The following is a 25,112-nucleotide window of genomic DNA, read 5'->3' on the forward strand; positions in this document are numbered from 1 at the left end:
TGAAGGTGAAGCCTCCTCACAGCAAATCCCAAGTACAACATCTTCTCTGGCCTCACACCTTGATCTCTCTGCTGCCGCCACGTTGTTATGGGCGGGGCATCAAGCACAGTGACAAAACGTCCCTCATTGGGCAACTATTCAGGAAGTAAAATCCGATTGGGGGAATTACAGGTGGGCGGGGTCAAGAGGAGGAAGTAGTGCAGGAGCGGCAGGAAGTGTCTGTGAGGGAACAGTGTTACTTGTGTGAGAGACAAAACAGCTCAGTGTGATCTCTCCTGTATGTGCAGGTCAGAACTGTCAGGGAATAAAATGTCTGCAGCAGTCTCACTACCACTGAGTAGCACAAAGCAAGAGAGATACAGTTCAGTCACCTGTTGTATTTAATCCAATGGCAGCCCCAGTGTGTGCGGTTACATGTGCCTTGTGTTTTACTGTGATGGACAGACTCCTATTCTGAGGCAATGTTGCTTATTATTTATTGTTTGTGACTTATTTAGCTTTTTATTCAGCAGCTCTCCAGTTTATCATTTCACCAATCTGGTTGCTAGGGTCCAAATTCCCCTAGCAACCATGCACTGATTTGAATAAGAGACTGGAATATGAATAGGAGAGGCCTGGATAGAAAGAGGAGGAATAAAAAGTAACAATAACAATACATTTGTAGCCTTACAGAGAATTTGTTTTTAGATGGGGTCAGTGACCCCCATTTGGAAGCTGAAGACCAATTGAAAGGTTGCTTAGAATTAGCCATTCGATAACATAATGTACATTATCCTGACAGCGACTCTTAGTGGGTTTATAGAATATGAGGGTTTGCTCTGTCCCTACTTTGTGTCTGTATTCGAGTTGTGGGAGCAGCAGTGCAGAACTATAAATATCAGCTTTATACTGACACTGCATCTAATGGACTCGCCCCCTGGAGTCACTGGTTACTGCTCGTTCTTCAAATAAAGAAATCTCTACTACTCTGTATTTACATCACTCTGGACTCCTTCAAACACAACGTTAGTGTAGAATTGTAAGTGGTTGTAAAATTAATAAAATGAACCTTCCCAAATGCTAAAAGTTGGGGATCCACAGACGTCACTCTGCTCCTCACTATTTCCCCTTTAATTTGTCGGGAAACCAGAGCCAATGTGATTGATCCTGATGAATGGAGAGGCCCCTCCCACCAAACCTGCAGCCCCTCCTCTAGAGCTGACCTATAGGAGCCCACAATGTAGTTGCATATGGAATGGGTTTAGTAAGACATTAGTTATCCCAATCTATAGTTTCCCATAGTGATCTATTAATGTGATCTGTTCTGTTACTGCCTGTGATCTACATTAGATTAATCCCCACAATCTGCCATCATTTATATGTTTCACACTTGCACCACTGCCATCACTGTGTTCCTAGTCCCACCCACTGCTTGACTTCTGGCCCCTCCCCCTGTAACCTGTTATCTCTGTGTTCCTAGTCCCACCCACTGCTTGACTTCTGGCCCCTCCCCCTGTAGCCTGTTATCTCTGTGTTCCTAGTCCCACCCACGGCTTGACTTCTGGCCCCTCCCCCTGTAACCTGTTATCTCTGTGCTCCTAGTCCCACCCACTGCTTGACTTCTGGCCCCTCCCCCTGTAACCTGTTATCTCTGTGTTCCTAGTCCCACCCACTGCTTGACTTCTGGCCCCTCCCCCTGTAACCTGTTATCTCTGTGCTCCTAGTCCAACCCACTGCTTGACTTCTGGCCCCTCCCCTGTAACCTATCTCTGTGCTCCTAGTCCCACCCACTGCTTGACTTCTGGCCCCTCCCCTGTAACCTGTTATCTCTGTGTTCCTAGTCCCACCCACTGCTTGACTTCTGGCCCCTCCCCCTGTAACCTGTTATCTCTGTGTTCCTAGTCCCACCCACGGCTTGACTTCTGGCCCCTCCCCCTGTGACCTCTTATCTCTGTGCTCCTAGTCCCACCCACTGCTTGACTTCTGGCCCCTCCCCCTGTAACCTGTTATCTCTGTGTTCCTAGTCCCACCCACTGCTTGACTTCTGGCCCCTCCCCCTGTAACCTGTTATCTCTGTGTTCCTAGTCCCACCCACGGCTTGACTTCTGGCCCCTCCCCCTGTGACCTCTTATCTCTGTGCTCCTAGTCCCACCCACTGCTTGACTTCTGGCCCCTCCCCGTAACCTGTTATCTCTGTGTTCCTAGTCCCACCCACTGCTTGACTTCTGGCCCCTCCCCTGTAACCTGTTAACTCTGTGTTCCTAGTCCCACCCACTGCTTGACTTCTGGCCCCTCCCCCTGTAACCTGTTATCTCTGTGTTCCTAGTCCCACCCACTGCTTGACTTCTGGCCCCTCCCCTGTAACCTATCTCTGTGTTCCTAGTCCCACCCACTGCTTGACTTCTGGCCCCTCCCCTGTAACCTGTTATCTCTGTGTTCCTAGTCCCACCTACTGCTTGACTTCTGGCACCTCCCCTGTAACCTGTTATCTCTGTGTTCCTAGTCCCACCCACTGCTTGACTTCTGGCCCCTCCCCTGTAACCTGTTATCTCTGTGTTCCTAGTCCCACCCACTGCTTGACTTCTGGCCCCTCCCCCTGTAACCTGTTATCTCTGTGTTCCTAGTCCCCACCCACTGCTTGACTTCTGGCCCCTCCCCTGTAACCTGTTATCTCTGTGTTCCTAGTCCCACCCACGGCTTGACTTCTGGCCCCTCCCCCTGTGACCTCTTATCTCTGTGCTCCTAGTCCCACCCACTGCTTGACTTCTGGCCCCTCCCCCTGTAACCTGTTATCTCTGTGTTCCTAGTCCCACCCACTGCTTGACTTCTGGCCCCTCCCCCTGTAACCTGTTATCTCTGTGTTCCTAGTCCCACCCACTGCTTGACTTCTGGCCCCTCCCCCTGTAACCTGTTATCTCTGTGTTCCTAGTCCCACCCACTGCTTGACTTCTGGCCCCTCCCCGTAACCTGTTATCTCTGTGTTCTAGTCCCACCCACTGCTTGACTTCTGGCCCCTCCCCTGTAACCTGTTATCTCTGTGTTCCTAGTCCCACCCACTGCTTGACTTCTGGCCCCTCCCCCTGTAACCTGTTATCTCTGTGTTCCTAGTCCCACCCACGGCTTGACTTCTGGCCCCTCCCCCTGTGACCTCTTATCTCTGTGCTCCTAGTCCCACCCACTGCTTGACTTCTGGCCCCTCCCCCTGTAACCTGTTATCTCTGTGTTCCTAGTCCCACCCACTGCTTGACTTCTGGCCCCTCCCCCTGTAACCTGTTATCTCTGTGTTCCTAGTCCACCCACGGCTTGACTTCTGGCCCCTCCCCCTGTGACCTCTTATCTCTGTGCTCCTAGTCCCACCCACTGCTTGACTTCTGGCCCCTCCCCGTAACCTGTTATCTCTGTGTTCCTAGTCCACCCACTGCTTGACTTCTGGCCCCTCCCCTGTAACCTGTTAACTCTGTGTTCCTAGTCCCACCCACTGCTTGACTTCTGGCCCCTCCCCCCTGGTTAACCTGTTATCCTCTGTGTTCCTAGTCCCCACCCACTGCTTGACTTCTGGCCCCTCCCCCTGTAACCAGTTATCTCTGTGTTCCTAGTCCCACCCACTGCTTGACTTCTGGCCCCTCCCCTGTAACCAGTTATCTCTGTGTTCCTAGTCCCACCTACTGCTTGACTTCTGGCACCTCCCCTGTAACCTGTTATCTCTGTGTTCCTAGTCCCACCCACTGCTTGACTTCTGGCCCCTCCCCTGTAACCTGTTATCTCTGTGTTCCTAGTCCCACCCACTGCTTGACTTCTGGCCCCTCCCCCTGTAACCTGTTATCTCTGTGTTCCTAGTCCCACCCACTGCTTGACTTCTGCCCCTCCCCTGTAACCTATCTCTGTGTTCCTAGTTCCCACCCACTGCTTGACTTCTGGCCCCTCCCCTGTAACCTGTTATCTCTGTGTTCCTAGTCCCACCCACTGCTTGACTTCTGGCCCCCTCCCCCTGTAACCTGTTATCTCTGTGGCTCCTAGTCCCACCCACTGCTTGACTTCTGGCCCCTCCCCCTGTAACCTGTTATCTCTGTGTTCCTAGTCCCGCCCACTGCTTGACTTCTGGCCCCTCCCCTGTAACCTGTTATCTCTGTGTTCCTAGTCCCATCCACTGCTTGACTTCTGGCCCCTCCCCTGTAACCTGTTATCTCTGTGTTCCTAGTCCCACCCACTGCTTGACTTCTGGCCCCTCCCCTGTAACCTGTTATCTCTGTGTTCCTAGTCCCACCCACTGCTTGACTTCTGGCCCCTCCCCTGTAACCTGTTATCTCTGTGTTCCTAGTCCCACCCACTGCTTCACTTCTGGCCCCTCCCCCTGTAACTTGTTATCTCTGTGTTCCTAGTCCCACCCACTGCTTGACTTCTGGCACCTCCCCTGTAACCTGTTATCTCTGTGTTCCTAGTCCCACCCACTGCTTGACTTCTGGCACCTCCCCTGTAACCTGTTATCTCTGTGTTCCTAGTCCCACCCACTGCTTCACTTCTGGCCCCTCCCCTGTAACCTGTTATCTCTGTGTTCCTAGTCCCACCCACTGCTTCACTTCTGGCACCTCCCCTGTAACCTGTTATCTCTGTGTTCCTAGTCCCACCCACTGCTTGACTTCTGGCCCCTCCCCCTGTAACCTGTTATCTCTGTGTTCCTAGTCCCACCCACTGCTTGACTTCTGGCACCTCCCCTGTAACCTGTTATCTCTGTGTTCCTAGTCCCACCCACTGCTTGACTTCTGGCACCTCCCCTATAACCTGTTATCTCTGTGTTCCTAGTCCCACCCACTGCTTGACTTCTGGCCCCTCCCCTGTAACCTGTTATCTCTGTGTTCCTAGTCCCACCCACTGCTTCACTTCTGGCCCCTCCCCTGTAACCTGTTATCTCTGTGTTCCTAGTGCCACCCACTGCTTGACTTCTGGCCCCTCCCCCTGTAACCTGTTATCTCTGTGTTCCTAGTCCCACCCACTGCTTGACTTCTGGCCCCTCCCCTGTAACCTTTTATCTCTGTGTTCCTAGTCCCACCCACTGCTTGACTTCTGGCACCTCCCCTGTAACCTGTTATCTCTGTGTTCCTAGTCCCACCCACTGCTTCACTTCTGGCTCCTCCCCCTGTAACCTGTTATCTCTGTGTTCCTAGTCCCACCCACTGCTTGACTTCTGGCACCTCCCCTGTAACCTGTTATCTCTGTGTTCCTAGTCCCACCCACTGCTTGACTTCTGGCCCCTCCCCTGTAACCTGTTATCTCTGTGTTCCTAGTCCCACCCACTGCTTGACTTCTGGCCCCTCCCCTGTAACCTGTTATCTCTGTGTTCCTAGTCCCACCCACTGCTTCACTTCTGGCCCCTCCCCTGTAACCTGTTAGCTCTGTGTTCCTAGTCCCACCCACTGCTTGACTTCTGGCCCCTCCCCCTGTAACCTGTTATCTCTGTGTTCCTAGTCCCACCCACTGCTTGACTTCTGGCCCCTCCCCCTGTAACCATGTTATCTCTGTGTTCCTAGTCCCACCCACTGCTTGATTTCTGGCCCCCTCCCCTGTAACCTGTTATCTCTGTGTTCCTAGTCCCACCCCACTGCTTGGACTTCTGGCACCTCCCCTATAACCTGTTATTCTCTGTGTTCCTAGTCCCACCCACTGCTTGACTTCTGGCCCCTCCCCTGTAACCTGTTATCTCTGTGTTCCTAGTCCCCACCCACTGCTTCACTTCTGGCCCCTTCCCCTGTAACTGTTATCTCTGTGTTCCTAGTGCCACCCACTGCTTGACTTCTGGCCCCTCCCCCTGTAACCTGTTATCTCTGTGTTCCTAGTTCCCACCCACTGCTTCACTTCTGGCCCCTCCCCTGTAACCTGTTAGCTTCTGTGTTCCTAGTCCCACCCACTGCTTGACTTCTGGCCCCTCCCCCTGTAACCTGTTATCTCTGTGTTCCTAGTCCCACCCACTGCTTGACTTCTGGCCCCTCCCCCTGTAACCTGTTATCTCTGTGTTCTAGTTCCCACCCACTGCTTGACTTCTGTCCCCTGTAACCTTTATCTCCTAAGTCCCACCCACTGCTTGACTTCTGGCCCTCCCCTGTAACCTGTTATCTCTGATGTCCTAGTCCCACCCACTGCTTGACTTCTGGCCCCTCCCCCTGTAACCTGTTATCTCTGTGTTCCTAGTCCCACCCACTGCTTGACTTCTGGCCCCTCCCCTGTAACCTGTTATCTCTGTGTTCCTAGTCCCACCCACTGCTTCACTTCTGGCCCCTCCCCTGTAACCTTCCATCACTACATGAATCAGACACTCCGTCCCTCTGTGTATAACAGGACAGTCCCTCTGTGTATAACAGGACTGAGTATCCGTCCCTCTGTGTATAACAGGACAGTCCCTCTGTGTATAACAGGACTGAGTATCCGTCCCTCTGTGTATAACAGGACTGAGTATCCGTCCCTCTGTGTATAACAGGACTGAGTCTCCGTCCCTCTGTGTATAACAGGACTGAGTCTCCGTCACTCTGTGTATAACAGGACTGTCCCTCTGTGTATAACAGGACTGAGTATCCGTCCCTCTGTGTATAACAGGACTGAGTATCCGTCCCTCTGTGTATAACAGGACTGAGTCTCCGTCCCTCTGTGTATAACAGGACTGAGTCTCCGTCACTCTGTGTATAACAGGACTGTCCCTCTGTGTATAACAGGACTGAGTATCCGTCCCTCTGTGTATAACAGGACTGAGTATCCGTCCCTCTGTGTATAACAGGACTGTCCCTCTGTGTATAACAGGACTGAGTCTCCGTCACTTTGTGTATAACAGGACTGTCCCTCTGTGTATAACAGGACTGAGTATCCGTCCCTCTGTGTATAACAGGACTGAGTATCCGTCCCTCTGTGTATAACAGGACTGAGTATCCGTCCCTCTGTGTATAACAGGACTGAGTATCCGTCCCTCTGTGTATAACAGGACTGTCCCTCTGTGTATAACAGGACTCAGTATCCGTCCCTCTGTGTATAACAGGACTGAGTATCCGTCCCTCTGTGTATAACAGGACTGTCCCTCTGTGTATAACAGGACTGAGTCTCCGTCCCTCTGTGTATAACAGGACTGAGTCTCCGTCCCTCTGTGTATAACAGGACTGAGTATCCGTCCCTCTGTGTATAACAGGACTGTCCCTCTGTGTATAACAGGACTGAGTCTCCGTCCCTCTGTGTATAACAGGACTGAGTCTCCGTCCCTCTGTGTATAACAGGACTGAGTATCCGTCCCTCTGTGTATAACAGGACTGTCCCTCTGTGTATAACAGGACTGAGTATCCGTCCCTCTGTGTATAACAGGACTGTCCCTCTGTGTATAACAGGACTGAGTCTCCGTCCCTCTGTGTATAACAGGACTGAGTCTCCGTCCCTCTGTGTATAACAGGACTGAGTATCCGTCCCTCTGTGTAAACAGACTCTGTTCCCTCTTGTATAACAGGACTGTAATCCGTCCCTCTGTGTATAACAGGACTGTCCCTCTGTATCCGTCCCCTCTGTGTATAACAGGACTGAGTATCCGTCCCTCTGTGTATAACAGGACTGTCCCTCTGTGTATAACAGGACTGAGTCTCCGTCCCTCTGTGATAACAGGACTGAGTCTCCGCTCCCTCTGTGTATAACAGGACTGAGTATCCGTTCCCTCTTAGGTTGTGTATAACAGGACTGTCCTCTGTGTATAACAGGACTGAGTCTCCGTCCCCTCTGTGTATAACAGGACTGAGTCTCCGTCCCTCTGTGTATAACAGGACTGAGTATCCGTCCCTCTGTGTATAACAGGACTGTCCCTCTGTGTATAACAGGACTGAGTATCCGTCCTTCTGTGTATAACAGGACTGTCCCTCTGTGTATAACAGGACTGAGTCTCCGTCCCTCTGTGTATAACAGGACTGAGTCTCCGTCCCTCTGTGTATAACAGGACTAGATCCGTCCCTCTGTGTATAACAGGCTGAGTCTCCGTCCCCTCTGTGGTATAACAGGACAGTCCCTCTGTGTATAACAGGGGACTGAGTCTCCTCCCTCTGTGTATAACAGGACAGTCCCTCTGTGGTATAACAGGACTGAGGTCTCCGTCCCTCGTGTATAACAGGACAGTCCCTCGTGATAACAGGACTGAGTATCCGTCCTCTGTGTATAACAGGACAGTCCCTCTGTGTATAACAGGACTGAGTCCGTCCCTGTGTATATAACAAGGACTGAGTCTCCGTCCCTCTGTGTATAACAGGACAGTCCCTCTGTGTATAACAGGACTGAGTCTCCGTCCCTCTGTGTATAACAGGACTGAGTATGTCCCTCTGTGTATAACAGGACTCTGAGTAGTGATATAAACAGGACTGTCCCTCTGTGTATAACAGGACTGAGTCTCCGTCCCTCTGGTATAACAGGAATGAGTATCCGTCCCTCTGTGTATAACGACATCCGTCCCCCTCTGTGTATAACAGGACTGATCCCTCTGTGTATAACAGGGACTGAGTCTCCGTCCTCCCTCTGTGTATAACAGGACTGAGTATCCGTCCCCTCTGTGTATAACAGGACTGAGTATCCGTCCCCTCTGTGTATAACAGGACTGAGTCTCCGTCCCTCTGTGTATAACAGGGACTGTCCCTCTGTGTATAACAGGACTGAGTAATCCGTCCTCTGTGTATAACAGGACTGAGTATCCGTCCTCATGTTAATGATTATAAACAGGACTGTCCCTCTTGTATAACAGGACTGAGTACTCGCGTCCGCTCTGTGTATAACAGGACTGGAGTATCGTCCCTCTGTTATAACAGGACTGTCCCTCTGTGTTATAAACAGGACTGAGGTCTGCGTCCTCTGTGATACAGGACTGAGTATCCGTCCCTCTGTGTAATAACAGGACTGTCACTCTGTGATAACAGGACTGAGTATCCGTCCCTCTGTGGTTTATAAACAGGACTGCAGTATCGTCCCTCTGTGGTATAACAGGACTGTCCCCTGTGTATAACAGGACTGAGTATCCGTCCCTTCTGTGTATAACAGACAGTCCCTCTGTGTTATAACAGGACTGAGTCTCCGTTCCCTCTGGTATAACCAGCGGACTGAGTATTCCGTCCCCCTCTTGTGTATAACGGACAGTCCCTCTGTGTATAACAGGGACTGAGTCTCCGTCCCTCTGTGTATAACAGGACTGAGTCTCCGTCCCTCTGTGTATACAGGACGTCCCTCTGTGTAATAACAGGGACTGAGTCTCCGTCCCTCTGTGTTATAACAGGACAGTCCCTCTGTTGTATAACAGGACTGAGTCTCGTCCCTCTATTTGTATAACAGGACTGAGTCTCCGTGGTCCCTCTGTGTATAACAGGACAGTCCCTCTGTGTTATAACAGGACTGATATCCGTCCCTCTGTGCTTATAACAGCGACAGTCCCTCTGTGTATAACAGGGACTGAGTATCCGTCCTTGTGTATTAAACGGACAGTCCCTCGGATGTATAACAGGGAACTGAGTTATCCGTCCCTCTGTGTCTGTGTATAACAGGACAGTCCCTCTGTGTTAACAGGACCTGAGTATCCCGTCCCCTGTGTATAACAGGGACAGTCCCTCTGTGTATAACAGGACTGAGTATCCGTTCCCCTCTGTGTATAACAAGGACAGTCCCTCTGTGTATAAAGGACTGAGTATCCGTCCCTCTGCTGTAATAACAGGACAGTCCTCTGGTTGTATAACAGGGACTGAGTCTCCGTCCCTCTGTGTATAACAGGACTGAGTCTCCGTCCCTCTGTGTATAACAGGACAGCCCTCTGTGGTATAACAGGACTGAGTAATCCGTCCCTTCTGTGTATATAACAGGAATCCCTCTTGTATAACAGGACTGAGTATCCGTCCCTCTGGTGTTATAACAGGACCCCAGTCCCTCTGTGATTATAACAGGACTGAGTATCGTCCCTCTGTGATAACAGGGACCAGTCCCTCTGTGTATAACAGGATGAGCTATCCGTCCCTCTGTGTATAACAGGACCAGGGTCCCTCTGTGTTATAACAGGACTGAGTCTCCGTCCCTCTGTGTATACAGGACTAGTCTCCGTCCCTCGTGTATAACAGGACAGTCCCTCTGTGTATAAAACAGACTGAGTAATCCGTCCCTCTGTTGTATAACGGACAGTTCCCTCTTGTGTATAACAGGGGACTGAGTATCCGTCCCTCTGCTGTATAACAGGACAGTCCCGCTGTGTATAAACAGGACTGAGTATCCGTTCCCTCATGTGTATAAACAGGACTGAGGTTAATCTGTCCTTGTGTATAACAGACATCCTCTGTTGGTATAACAGGACTGAGGTCTCCGTCCCTCTGTGTATACAGGGACAGTCCCTCTAGTGTATAACAGGACTGAGTCTCCGTCCCTCTGTGTATAACAGGACTGGAGTCTCCGTCCCTCTGTGTAATAACAGGACAGTCCCTCTGTGTATAAAAGGACCAGTCCTCTGTGTATACAGATGAGTCTCCGTCCCTCTGTGTATAACAGGACTGAGTATCGTCCCTCTGTGATATAACAGGAACGTCCCTCTGTGTATAACAGGACTGAGTATCCGCTCCCTCTGATGTTATAACAGGACTGAGTACTCTGTCCCTCTGTGGTATAAACAGCGACAGTCCCTTCTGTGGTATTAACAGGACTGAGTCTCCGTCCCTCTGTGTATAACAGACAGTCCCTCATGTGTATAACAGTGACTGAGTCTCCGTCCCTCTGTGTATAAAACAGACTGAGTCTCCGTCACCTCTGTGTATAACAGGGACAGTGCCCTCTAGTGATAACAGGACAGTCCCTCTGTGTATAACAGGACTGATGTCTCCGTCCCTCTGTGTATAACAGGACTGAGTACTCTGCCTCTGTGTATAACAGGGACTGGTCCCTCTGTGTATAACAGGACTGAGTATCCGTCCCTCTGTGTTATAACAGGACTTGATATCTGTCCCTCTGTGTATAACAGGACAGTCCCTCTGTGTATAACAGGACTGAGTCTCCGTCCCTCTGTGTATAACAGGACAGTCCCTCTGTGTATAACAGGACTGAGTCTCCGTCCCTCTGTGTATAACAGGACTGAGTCTCCGTCCCTCTGTGTATAACAGGACAGTCCCTCTGTGTATAACAGGACAGTCCCTCTGTGTATAACAGGACTGAGTCTCCGTCCCTCTGTGTATAACAGGACTGAGTATCTGTCCCTCTGTGTATAACAGGACTGTCCCTCTGTGTATAACAGGACTGAGTATCCGTCCCTCTGTGTTATAACAGGACTGAGTATCTGTCCCTCTGTGTATAACAGGACAGTCCCTCTGTGTATAACAGGACTGAGTCTCCGTCCCTCTGTGTATAACAGGACAGTCCCTCTGTGTATAACAGGACTGAGTCTCCGTCCCTCTGTGTATAACAGGACTGAGTCTCCGTCCCTCTGTGTATAACAGGACAGTCCCTCTGTGTATAACAGGACAGTCCCTCTGTGTATAACAGGACTGAGTCTCCGTCCCTCTGTGTATAACAGGACTGAGTATCTGTCCCTCTCGTGGTATAAGCAGGACTGTCCGCTCTGTGGTGGATAACAGGACTGGAGTATCCGTCCCTCTGTGTATAACGAGGACTGAGTATCTTCCCTCTGTGTATTAACAGGACAGTCCCTCTGTGTATAACAGGACTGAGTCTCGCGTCCCTCTGTGTTATAACAGGACAGTCCCTCTGTGTATAACAGGGACTGAGTCTCCGTCCCTCTGTGTTATGAACAGGACTGAGTCTCCGTCCCTCTGTGTATAGACAGGACGTCCCTCTGTGTATAACAGGACAGTCCCTCTGTGTATAACAGGACTGAGTCTCCGTCCCTCTGTGTATAACAGGACTGAGTATCTGTCCCTCTGTGTATAACAGGACTGTCCCTCTGTGTATAACAGGACTGAGTATCTGTGCATAACAGAGCTGATTTCTTTTCCTGCAGACGTTGTGTTTTCCAGGCTGAGATTCCCTGCCCTGCCAGCAGGTGTCATTGGAAGACAAGATTTCTACTACACAGGTGGCAAACTGATATTAAAGGAACAGGAATACGCAGTAGATAACAGTTAATTATAGTTTATATAAACAAGCTGCTGTGTAGCCATGGGGGCAGCCATTCAAGCACAGGATACACAGTAGATAACAGATAAGTACTACCATAGTTTATATAAACAAGCTGCTGTGTAGCCATGGGGGCAGCCATTCAAGCACAGGATACACAGTAGATAACAGATAAGTACTACTATAGTTTATATAAACAAGCTGCTGTGTAGCCATGGGGGCAGCCATTCAAGCACAGGATACACAGTAGATAACAGATAAGTACTACTATAGTTTATATAAACAAGCTGCTGTGTAGCCATGGGGGCAGCCATTCAAGCACAGGATACACAGTAGATAACAGATGAGTACTACTATAGTTTATATAAACAAGCTGCTGTGTAGCCATGGGGGCAGCCATTCAAGCACAGGATACACAGTAGATAACAGATGAGTACTACTATAGTTTATATAAACAAGCTGCTGTGTAGCCATGGGGATAACAGGTGCCTCTGCACAATACCATTGTATTCCATTACAGAGCTTATCTGTTATCTACTGTGTATCCTGTGCTTGAATGGCTGCCCTCATGGCTACACAGCAGCTTGTTTATATAAACTATAGTAGTACTTATCTGTTATCTACTTTGTATCCTGTGCTTGAATGGCTACCCTCATGGCTACACAGCAGCTTGTTTATATAAACTATAGTAGTACTTATCTGTTATTTACTGTGTATCCTGTGCTTGAATGGCTGCCCCCATGGCTACACAGCAGCTTGTTTATATAAACTATAGTAGTACTTATCTATTATCTACTGTGTATACTGTGCTTGAATGGCTGCCCCCAACCTCTCACTCACTCCCACACTCATAGGGTCCAAACCTCTCACTCACTCCCACACTCGTAGGGTCCCAACCTCTCACTCAGTCTCTCACTCATAGGGTCCCAACCTCTCACTCACTCTCTCACTCATAGGGTCCCAACCTCTCACTCAGTCCCACACTCATAGTGTCCCAACCTCTCACTCAGTCCCACACTCATAGGGTCCCAACCTCTCACTCAGTCTCTCACTCATAGGGTCCCAACCTCTCACTCAGTCCCACACTCATAGGGTCCCAACCTCTCACTCAGTCTCTCACTCATAGGGTCCCAACCTCTCACTCAGTCTCTCACTCATAGAGTCCCAACCTCTCACTCAGTCCCACACTCATAGGGTCCCACACTCTCACTCAGTCTCTCACTCATAGAGTCCCAACCTCTCACTCACTCCTACACTCATAGGGTCCCAACCTCTCACTCAGTCTCTCACTCATAGGGTCCCAACCTCTCACTCAGTCCCAACTCATAGGGTCCCACACTCTCACTCACTCCCACACTCATAGGGTCCCAACCTCTTACTCAGTCCCACACTCATAGGGTCCCAACCTCTCACTCAGTCTCTCACTCATAGGGTCCCACACTCTCAGTCAGTCCCAACTCATAGGGTCCCCCACTCTCACTCAGTCCCAACTCATAGGGTCCCACATTCTCACTCATAGGGTCCTAACCTCTCACTCAGTCCCACACTCATAGGGTCCCAACTTCTCACTCAATCTCTCACTCATAGGGTCCCAACCTCTTACTCAGTCTTTCACTCATAGGGTCCCACACTCTCACTCAGTCTCAACTCATAGGGTCCCCCACTCTCACTCAGTCCCAACTCATAGGGTCCCACACTCTCACTCATAGGGTCCTAACCTCTCACTCAGTCCCACACTCATAGGGTCCCAAACTCTCACTCAGTCTTTCACTCATAGAGTCCCAACCTCTCACTCACTCCCACACTCATAGGGTCCCAACCTCTCACTCAGTCCCACACTCATAGGGTCCCAACCTCTCACTCAGTCTTTCACTCATAGGGTCCCACACTCTCACTCAGTCCCAACTCATAGGGTCCCAACCTCTCACTCATAGGGTCCTAACCTCTCTCTCAGTCCCACACTCAACGTCCCAACCTCTCACTCAGTCTTTCACTCATAGGGTCCCAACCTCTCACTCAGTCTCTCACTCATAGGGTCCCAACCTCTCACTCAGTCTCTCACTCATAGGGTCCCAACCTCTCACTCAGTCTCTCACTCATAGGGTCCCAACCTCTCACTCACTCTCTCACTCATAGGGTCCCAACCTCTCACTCAGTCCCACACTCATAGTGTCCCAACCTCTCACTCAGTCCCACACTCATAGGGTCCCAACCTCTCACTCAGTCCCACACTCATAGTGTCCCAACCTCTCACTCAGTCCCACACTCATAGGGTCCCAAACTCTCACTCACTCCCACACTCATAGGGTCCCAACCTCTCACTCAATCTCTCACTCATAGGGTCCCAACCTCTCACTCAGTCTTTCACTCACAGGGTCCCAACCTCTCACTCAGTCCCACACTCATAGTGTCCCAACCTCTCACTCAGTCCCACACTCATAGGGTCCCAAACTCTCACTCACTCCCACACTCATAGGGTCCCAACCTCTCACTCAATCTCTCACTCATAGGGTCCCAACCTCTCACTCAGTCTTTCACCCATAGGGTCCCACACTCTCACTCAGTCCCAACTCATAGGGTCCCAACCTCTCACTCATAGGGTCCTAACCTCTCTCTCAGTCCCACACTCAACGTCCCAACCTCTCACTCAGTCTCTCACTCATAGGGTCCCACACTCTCACTCAGTCTCTCACTCAGTCCCACACTCATAGGGTCCCAACCTCTCACTCAGTCTCTCACTCATAGGGTCCCACACTCTCACTCAGTCTCTCACTCAGTCCCACACTCATAGGGTCCCACACTCTCACTCAGTCTCTCACACTCATTCAGTCGCACACTCACACTCCTCTCTCCCCTGCTCCACTCACACTCAGTGAGCCCCTGGCCGGCTCTATTCAGTCCCACTCACACTCAGGGATCCCCTCCCCCAGCAGCCACTGATTCCTCCCTCTCAGCTCAGGCAGCGGCGGACTCGGCACAGGGAGAGGGAGGAGGTCGCGGCGGCGGCGGCGGCGGTTGTTTCGGGGAAGAAGAAGAAGCGGCGGCGGCGGAGGGGGATGGAGGCTGCGGAGCCGGAGAGCGGGGAGAGCCCGGACCGGGCGGCCGAGTATCTGCAGCAGCTGAACCGCATCATTGAGTCTCAGCGGGGACAACTGGAGAGACAGCGGGGGCGAATAGAGGAGCTGGAGGGGCAACTGGTTAAACTGGCGACTGATCATCAGCGGCACCTGAATAACTGCCCCCTGAGGTAACAACTGCCCCCCCCGGACTGACTCCCCAATACTCACAGCTGCACCCCCCACACTGACTCCCCAATACTCACAGCTGCACCCCCCACACTGACTCCCCAATACTCACAGCTGCACCCCCCGGACTGACTCCCCAATACTCACAGCTGCACCCCCACACTGGGGGACCCGGGGGCCAGCCTTAGGGAAGGGGGTCCCACTTCTGCCTCTTTCACTGGCAAAGAATCACATACCGGGGCAAAGCCTCCTGCCCCCACTGGGGTTTTATATATGGAGGGGCTTCTACCTGTGTGTGTATTACATGTGTGTGTGTGAGTATTACAGGTGTGTGTGAGTATTACAGGTGTGTGTGTGAGTATTACAGGTGTGTGTGAGTATTACAGGTGTGTGTGAGTATTACAGGTGTGTGTGTGAGTATTACAGGCGTGTGTGAGTATTATAGGTGTGTGATTATTACAGATGTGTGTGAGTATTACAGGTGTGTGTGTGTATTACAGGTGTGTGTGTGTGAGTATTACAGGTGTGTGTGAGTATTACAGGTGTGTGTGAGTATTACAGGTGTGTGTGAGTATTACAGGTGTGTGTGTGAGTATTACATGTGTGTGTGTGAGTATTACAGGTGTGTGTGTGTATTACAGGTGTGTGATTATTACAGGTGTGTGTGTGTGAGTATTACAGGTGTGTGTGAGTATTACAGGTGTGTGTGAGTATTACAGGTGTGTGTGTGAGTATTACAGGTGTGTGTGCGTATTACAGGTGTGTGTGTGAGTATTACAGGTGTGTGTGTGAGTATTACAGGTGTGTGTGTGAGTATTACAGGTGTGTGTGAGTATTACAGGTGTGTGTGTGAGTATTACAGGTGTGTGTGTGAGTATTACAGGTGTGTGTGTGAGTATTACAGGTGTGTGTGTGAGTATTACAGGTGTGTGTGAGTATTACAGGTGTGTGTGAGTATTACAGGTGTGTGTGTGAGTATTACAGGTGTGTGTGTGAGTATTACAGGGTGTGTGTGAGTATTACAGGGTGTGTGGGTGAGTATTACGGTGTGTGTGTGAGTATTACAGGTGGTGTGTGTGAGTATTACAGGTGGGTGTGTGTGAGTATTACAGGTGTGTGAGTATTACAGGTGTGTGTGAGTATTACAGGTGTGTGTGAGTATTACAGGTGTGTGTGTTGAGTATTACAGGTGTGTGGTGTGAGTATTACAGGTGTTGTGTGTGAGTATTACAGGTGTGTGTGTGAGTATTACAGGTGTGTGTGAGTATTACAGGTGTGTGTGTGAGTATTACAGGTGTGTGTGTGTGAGTATTACAGGTGTGTGTGAGTATTACAGGTGTGTGTGAGTATTACAGGTGTGTGTGTGAGTATTACAGGTGTGTGTGTGAGTATTACAGGTGTGTGTGAGTATTACAGGTGTGTGTGTGAGTATTACAGGTGTGTGTGTGAGTATTACAGGTGTGTGTGTGAGTATTACAGGTGTGTGTGTGAGTATTACAGGTGTGTGTGTGAGTATTACAGGTGTGTGTGAGTATTACAGGTGTGTGTGAGTATTACAGGTGTGTGTGTGAGTTATTACAGGTGTGGATTTGGGTGTGTGAGTATTACAGCGTGTGTGTGAGTATTTACAGGTGTGTGTGTGAGTATTACAGGTGTGTGTGAGGTATTACAGGTGTGTTGTGAGTATTACAGGGTGTGTGTGTGAGTATTACAGGTGTGTGTGTGAGTATTACAGGTGTGTGTGTGAGTATTACAGGTGTGTGTGTGAGTATTACAGGTGTGTGTGAGTATTACAGGTGTGTGTGAGTATTACAGGTATGTGTGAGTATTACAGGTGTGTGTGTGTGTGAGTATTACAGGTGTGTGTGAGTATTACAGGTGTGTGTGAGTATTACAGTTATGTGTGAGTATTACAGGTGTGTGTGTGGGTATTACAGGTGTGTGTGTGAGTATTACAGGTATGTGGGCACCAGATGTAAATATGGCAGATTTATGCCACAGCCTCAGTTTGCAGTAATGTCCCTTCATATTGGTATTTATCCCACTGTCACTGTGTCCCCCACACCTGATCTATATATTTTATATGTCCTGTATATGGGGGCACCTCATCTCCTCACCCAGCCCCCCACACTAACCCAACACAACTACCCAGCGCTCCCCCAACTCCCCCATTATCCCCCCGTGTCACTAGGCTGCCCATGGTCCCTGGATCCCGGTACTTACTGATCCTGCCCACGACCCCCTCCCTTATCTATTAGTGCCCCCGACCCTCTCCCTCCTGGGCTTTATACACTGCTGGGGGAGCAATCTCATTTTCTTACAGCAGCTCTTTATTTGCCCTTTAATAACTCCATTATTATCTATATTGTATCACATGGTTAATGCTCCAAATCTCTTGTGTGTTGTGTGTGTAATTGTGTATATAGTAGAACAACATATATCATGGGATGGGATGTACTATTGCTCTTTCATGTTGTTTCCATTTATTTATTGCTATTTCTTACTAGTGTTATTATTCACCTTTCTGTTCCACTCGTCTCCATGGCGACAGGTAAAATAACCACAGAAACTAGAAGGAAATCTGATTAATTGCCGTTTTTGATATTTCACTTCCCATTCACTAATGTCAGGCAGAGTGGCCCCAGGGCCCAATCATATTTGCTGCAAGAATTATACCTGCGTCACAATGATCAAAGCTAATTGCTGATTGGCTGCCACAGTGAGAGGAACAGAAATGTCTCACAGCGGGATTGTTACATCTACTACTGGGTCCCTTCTTATTAATCACATTCATTTCATTTATATATGTGTCATACTAATGATGGTAAACTACAACTCCCATGCTGCTATGACAGACTATGAGCAAATTTAGGGACTGTTCCTGCTGAATTGTGCTTAGTACAGGGAATACCTATGTACCATAGTTTTATGGGATCTCTCTGTACAGACTATGAGCAAACTTAGGGACTGTTCCTGCTGAATTGTGCTTAGTACAGGGAATACCTATGCTGCCATAGTTTTATGGGATCTCTCTGTACAGACTATGAGCAAACTTAGGGACTGTTCCTGCTGAATTGTGCTTAGTACAGGGAATACCTATGCTGCCATAGTTTTATGGGATCTCTCTGTACAGACTATGAGCAAACTTAGGGGACTGTTCCTGCTGAATTGTTCTTAGTATAGGGAATACCTATGCTGCCATAGTTTTATGGGATCTCTCTGTACAGACTATGAGCAAACTTAGGGACTGTTCCTGCTGAATTGTGCTTAGTACAGGGAATACCTATGCTGCCATAGTTTTATGGGATCTCTCTGTACAGACTATGAGCAAACTTAGGGACTGTTCCTGCTGAATTGTGCTTAGTACAGGGAATACCTATGCTGCCATAGTTTTATGGGATCTCTCTGTACAGACTATGAGCAAACTTAGGGACTGTTCCTGCTGAATTGTGCTTAGTACAGGGAATACCTATGCTGCCATAGTTTTATGGGATCTCTCTGTACAGACTATGAGCAAACTTAGGGACTGTTCCTGCTGAATTGTGCTTAGTACAGGGAATACCTATGCTGCCATAGTTTTATGGGATCTCTCTGTACAGACTATGAACAAACTTAGGGACTGTTTCCTGCTGAATTGTGCTTAGTACAGGGAATACCTATGCTGCCATAGTTTTATGGGATCTCTCTGTACAGACTATGAACAAACTTAGGGACTGTTCCTGCTGAATTGTGCTTAGTACAGGGAATACCTATGCTGCCATAGTTTTATGGGATCTCTCTGTACAGACTATGAGCAAACTTAGGGACTGTTCCTGCTGAATTGTGCTTAGTACAGGGAATACCTATGCTGCCATAGTTTTATGGGATCTCTCTGTACAGACTATGAGCAAACTTAGGGACTGTTCCTGCTGAATTGTGCTTAGTACAGGGAATACCTATGCTGCCATAGTTTTATGGGATCTCTCTGTACAGACTATGAGCAAACTTAGGGACTGTTCCTGCTGAATTGTGCTTAGTACAGGGAATACCTATGCTGCCATAGTTTTATGGGATCTCTCTGTACAGACTATGAGCAAACTTAGGGACTGTTCCTGCTGAATTGTGCTTAGTACAGGGAATACCTATGCTGCCATAGTTTTATGGGATCTCTCTGTACAGACTATGAGCAAACTTAGGGGACTGTTCCTGCTGAATTGTTCTTAGTATAGGGAATACCTATGCTGCCATAGTTTTATGGGATCTCTCTGTACAGACTATGAGCAAACTTAGGGACTGTTCCTGCTGAATTGTGCTTAGTACAGGGAATACCTATGCTGCCATAGTTTTATGGGATCTCTCTGTACAGACTATGAGCAAACTTAGGGACTGTTCCTGCTGAATTGTGCTTAGTACAGGGAATACCTATGCTGCCATAGTTTTATGGGATCTCTCTGTACAGACTATGAGCAAACTTAGGGACTGTTCCTGCTGAATTGTGCTTAGTACAGGGAATACCTATGCTGCCATAGTTTTATGGGATCTCTCTGTACAGACTATGAACAAACTTAGGGGCTGTTCCTGCTGAATTGTGCTTAGTACAGGGAATACCTATGTACCATAGTTTTATGGGATCTCTCTGTACAGACTATGAGCAAACTTAGGGACTGTTCCTGCTGAATTGTGCTTAGTACAGGGAATACCTATGCTGCCATAGTTTTATGGGATCTCTCTGTACAGACTATGAGCAATTTTAGGGGACTGTTCCTGCTGAATTGTGCTTAGTACAGGGAATACCTATATGCTGCCATAGTTTTATGGGATCTCTCTGTACAGACTATGAGCAAACTTAGGGACTGTTCCTGCCGAATTGTGCTTAGTACAGGGAATACCTATGCTGCCATAGTTTTATGGGATCTCTCTGTACAGACTATGAGCAAACTTAGGGGACTGTTCCTGCTGAATTGTGCTTAGTACAGGGAATACCTATGCTGCCATAGTTGTGATTCCTGGATGGAAGGGGAAGAAGGGAGTAGTTGGGTTATGGGACAGTCATACCCCAGGTAAGAAGCTGCTGATGTCTGTTATTTTTAGGGAATTGGCTCTGAGTTTGGTGGGGATGTGCGATTGTGTGGCCCCTGGCTGTGCATTTAGTGCTTAGGGCCAATGTCATAGGTGGGAGCTGTTGTCATGGAGAGTGTGGGGTAAAGATAAAAGAGACTCTTGCCCCACTTATAGGTAATGGGTCAGTTGGTACTTGGCACTGAGCTTTACCAGTCGCTGCTCCATGTACATCCCGTGTGGCCCTTTCCATTCAATTACATGTGCACTGGCTGTTGTGACTGCTGCAGTTTTGTGCCAGAATACCCTGTGCACCGTAGGTAGTAGTGCTTGTGGCACAGATACAAATTGTAAGCAGGGCAGGAAAGGGTCAGAGGTTCAGGGAATCCTGCGGATAATTACTAACGAGGGGGCGGGGCTGTTACTAGTTGGGGTCAGAGGGCAGGGATTACGAGGTTCCTGTGTCTTACTGATAATTAGGGAGATGAGGAAGAAGAGTGATGGGAGTTTCCTCGTAACAAATATTTGTGTTTGCCCCCGGCCCGGGAGTCTTTACCCCATTCTTTAACCCCCATTGAGTGAGATCCTCTGGGCAGTTAGAGGGTTAATATATCAGTAAAGGGACGTTTCAAATGGCAGAACCTCAGAGCAGTCACCAAAGTCACGTCTGGTAAATCCTATAAGTGGATTTGGGCTGATAATTAATCTGGGATATTTATGGCCTGGAACTGCCATGGGGCCCCGGGGACACACAACACATTACACACTCGGAATCTCCATCGGGAAAATTCCTTGCAGGGAAGTGCTTGTGTGATTGGCTCATCACCTTACACTTGCCTTTCATGATTATTTCCTAGTTGCTAGGGGAATTAACCCCTAGCAACACTGCTGAATAAAGCTTCCTACATTGCCTGAATCATTTGGGGATCCCCCGTAAGAATTCTGCCTGTCCCCAAAGTGCTCCTGGTACCCAGCTCTCTGTACATGTGATCGGCATTTCATAGAGAAAATGAAGAGACCAATAATTTGGATAATTCACCCATCAAAGTGTTTGTTTATGAGAAGGTCCCAGCGGCCACGGGAGGATCAATACTCAGATCAATACTCTGGGCCTAAGAAATGAATGTAAAATCTAATGGAACATAAAAAGGAAATTAATTTCATAATAAACAAAGGGGGGGGGCAGTGTTTGATCCCCAGTATTATTCCCTGCTGTCTCTCGTTTCTATTACTGTTGACATGGAATGGGTTTCTCTCTAACGATGGAGCGTAATTAGCACAGTATTATGTCTATTGTATCCCTGGAAATAGAAATCTGCTCAAACATCGGCCCTGACAGACTCACTTTCCCTTTAACTTTCTCATTATGTGAAATTTCCTGGAACTGAGATGAATGAGACTCTGCTCAACGGATTCTTCTCCCTCCCAAGGTCAGAAATGAAAGCCCCCCGAACCAGCAGCAGCTCTCGGGCTGATATATATATATATATACATACATATATATATATACACGATATTCCTCCTTCTCTCCGGCCCATAAGGAAGAATCTTTCAAAAGAAAATCTCTTCCTGGCTCATCAGCAGGGGGCTATGAACACTTGGGCAAATGGCACAGCAGCACCAATAGCCACAGATTCTCTGATTTAGACCCCAAGCTTGCTGCCCGAACCCTCACCCTAATATACTGCCTGCCCCTCACCCTAATATACTGCCTGCCCCTCACCCTAATATACTGCCTGCCCCTCACCCTAACCTTTATACACCAACCCTAATACAATAACCCTAGTACAATAACCTTTATACAATAACCTTTATACACCAACTAGGGATGCAGCGAATCCAGGATTCGGCCTTTTTCAGCAGGATTCGGATTCGGCCGAATTCTTCTGCCCGGCTGAACCGAATCCAAATCCTGATTTGCATATGCAAATTAGGAGTGGGGAGGGAGATTGTGTGACTTTTTGTCACAAAACAAGGAAGTAAAAAATATTTTCCCCTTCCCAACCCTAATTTGCATATGCAAATTAGGATTCGGTTCGTATTCGGGAGAATCTTTCGCAAAGGATTCGGGGGTTCGGTCGAATCCAAAATAGTGGATTCGGTGCATCCCTAACACCAACCCTAATACAATAACCTTTATACACCAACCCTAACACACTAACCCTTATCCAATAACCTTATACACCAACACTAACCTATATACACTAACCTTTATACAATAAACCCTAATACACTAACCCTAATCCACAAACCCTTATACACAAATCCTAACCCTTATACACTAACAAATGAAAAATATGATATTTTTTCAAAAACAATGAACCAAAAAGAATACAGGTGAAGGCCTAACGGGGTCCGTGCCTAGTGGGGCACTTACTAACAGCCTATGAGTAAGTGCCCCAATAGGTACGAGATGCGTTAGGCCTTCACCTGTATTGTCCTAATAAATGGATTTGAACTTTTAACCATTTTTTTCTGACCCGCCCAAGGTTTTAACCCCAAACTTTTGACCCAAAGAAGCCATTGCACAGAGTCCTTTAGCAATGCCCATCCACCACCAGATCATCCTTGTGGAAAAATCATAGATAAAAACACAAAGGACATACAATATTATGTATCAATTGTCTCTTCCTCATATACAGATGTCCAGACTTAGAGTGTAAGCTCAACTGGCTCAGGGGCAGCAACATCTGTTTGCATAGAGTAATAAAGCTCATGCCATGGAGTAAGCAGCCCAATACCATGTGCAGCCAATAGAGAGTTCTGTGGGTCCCCCTATGAATGAGGCCATTGAGATTCAGAAAGATCCCCCCGAACTCCCCGAGTCATACAAACTTCCCCGGGCTGAAAGGGTTAAAGGCAGGACCATTTGCAGCCAAATGACTTGTCTCAGGATCAATACAGAGATCAATAACTGTCAGTATAGAATACATGGAGCGGAGTACAGTAGGGGATGGGGGTAAGTGGAGGTGTTGGGGTACAAGCCCTGATTTACTTCCCTGCACTCTGTGATAAATTGAGATTTCCATTGTCATCAATATTGACTCACCCATGTGCCATGTTGTAGGGGGAACCAGTGCCAAGTTCTGGTACCACATCCATTCTGTGCTGAATACAGGAAAATGGACTGGGGGTCAGTGTGTAGCATGAATGTGCAGAGTGAATGTGCAGCATGAGCACCAGTTGCTTCCACTCAGCAGCCGTACCATGCACCCCCAGTCTGTGCACCCCCAGTCTGTGCACCCCCTGTGCATATAACCAGTACCTGCCCATAATTACAATTGCTAATTAACAGCATTGGAATAAATGCTCTGCAAGCTGAATGGAGTGACTGGGAGATCATTAATACTCCACTCCTCGGATAATATCATTCTACCCATATTGTGCCCCAGTATTTGCCCTTCCCCCATGGATGAAGACCCAAGACAAGCGCTTGCACTTGATTATCACTTATATGAACAAGGGAAACTAGGGAAATCCAAAATCACTAATCCTATTAATCCAAAACCATGTTTTGTGGCGCTGCTGATACACATCAATAACCAGATAAGTCCCCAGTGTAACCCATAATAACCAATTCCAATAATCGCTATTCCAGTCCAACATCTGATTGGGAGTCATAAAGATTATTAAGGAATCCATAAACTCACCCTGTCCTGTAATTCAACTGGCTGCCAAATGCAGAGATAAGAGATATGATTAAACTACCCCAGTCCTACTAATCGTGTACCCCAATATCAGGGTCCTTGTACCCAATCATAAGTCTCCACTGTAATGCTAGGCTTCATTTACTTACACATTGGTACATATATCCTCTATGTACAGTTACACATCCCACTCATTCTGCATCTGTGTAATACTGTAGCATGAACCCAGGTTACAGATATATTGGGGTGACAGTCTCCCCCTTACTGACCTTCAGACTGGGCCCCCTTAGCTTATAACAAGGTTACAGATATATAGAAACATTAGGGTAACAGTCACCCTGCTATAGTTCCAGGGGTACCCAGGGTACAAATAAGCACTCACCCCAAATCTCCCCGTAACTGACCTTCAGACTGGGCCCCCTTAGCTCATAACAAGGTTACAGATATATAGAAACATTGGGGTGTCACCCTGCTATAGTTCCAGGGGTACCCAGGGCACAAATAAACACTCACCCCAAATCTCCCCGTAACTGACCTTCAGACTGGGCCCCCTTAGCTCATAACAAGGTTACAGATATATAGAAACATTGGGGTGTCACCCTGCTATAGTTCCAGGGGTACCCAGGGTACAAATAAGCACTCACCCCAAATCTCCTCCTAACTGACCTTCAGACTGGGCCCCCTTAGCTTATAACAAGGTTACAGATATATAGAAACATTGGGGTAACAGTCACCCTGCTATAGTTCCAGGGGTACCCAGGGTACAAATAATCACTCACCCCAAATCTCCCCCTAACTGACCTTCAGACTGGGCCCCCTTAGCTTATAACAAGGTTACAGATATATAGAAACATTGGGGTAACAGTCACCCTGCTATAGTTCCAGGGGTACCCAGGGTACAAATAATAATAATAATAATAATAATAATAATAATAATAATAATAATAATAATAATAATAATAATGCAAATTGTCTCAGAATATCCCTCTCTACATCATGCTAACTTAATTTAAAGGGGAACAACCCGATTTAAATCCTTATGCCTCCTCTTCCCCTGTGGATAACACAGTAACTCCCAGCACATAATAAAACACCTTAGGGACCCCTAAAA

At 48.2% G+C, this 25,112-nt stretch overlaps 1 protein-coding gene across 6 annotated transcripts in view; it reads left to right on the forward strand.

Annotated features, from left to right (window-relative positions):
• The first annotated feature begins 15,115 nt into the window (after positions 1–15,115).
• The window catches only part of LOC108704046 (IQ motif and SEC7 domain-containing protein 1), a 184,971-nt gene continuing 174,974 nt past the window's right edge, over positions 15,116–25,112 (forward strand). For 3 of the 6 annotated variants that reach the window (XM_041591008.1, XM_041591012.1, XM_041591017.1), the window contains exon 1: positions 15,116–15,319. In XM_041591008.1, coding sequence (XP_041446942.1) covers positions 15,129–15,319 — 191 coding nt within the window. In that variant the 5' untranslated portion in view covers positions 15,116–15,128. The remainder of the gene's footprint in view (positions 15,320–25,112) is intronic. The other 3 variants (XM_041591010.1, XM_041591009.1, XM_041591011.1) reach the window with 2 other exon arrangements.

The sequence above is a fragment of the Xenopus laevis genome, chromosome 4L (assembly GCF_017654675.1).
Source record: "Xenopus laevis strain J_2021 chromosome 4L, Xenopus_laevis_v10.1, whole genome shotgun sequence".
Classification (NCBI taxonomy): domain Eukaryota; kingdom Metazoa; phylum Chordata; class Amphibia; order Anura; family Pipidae; genus Xenopus; species Xenopus laevis.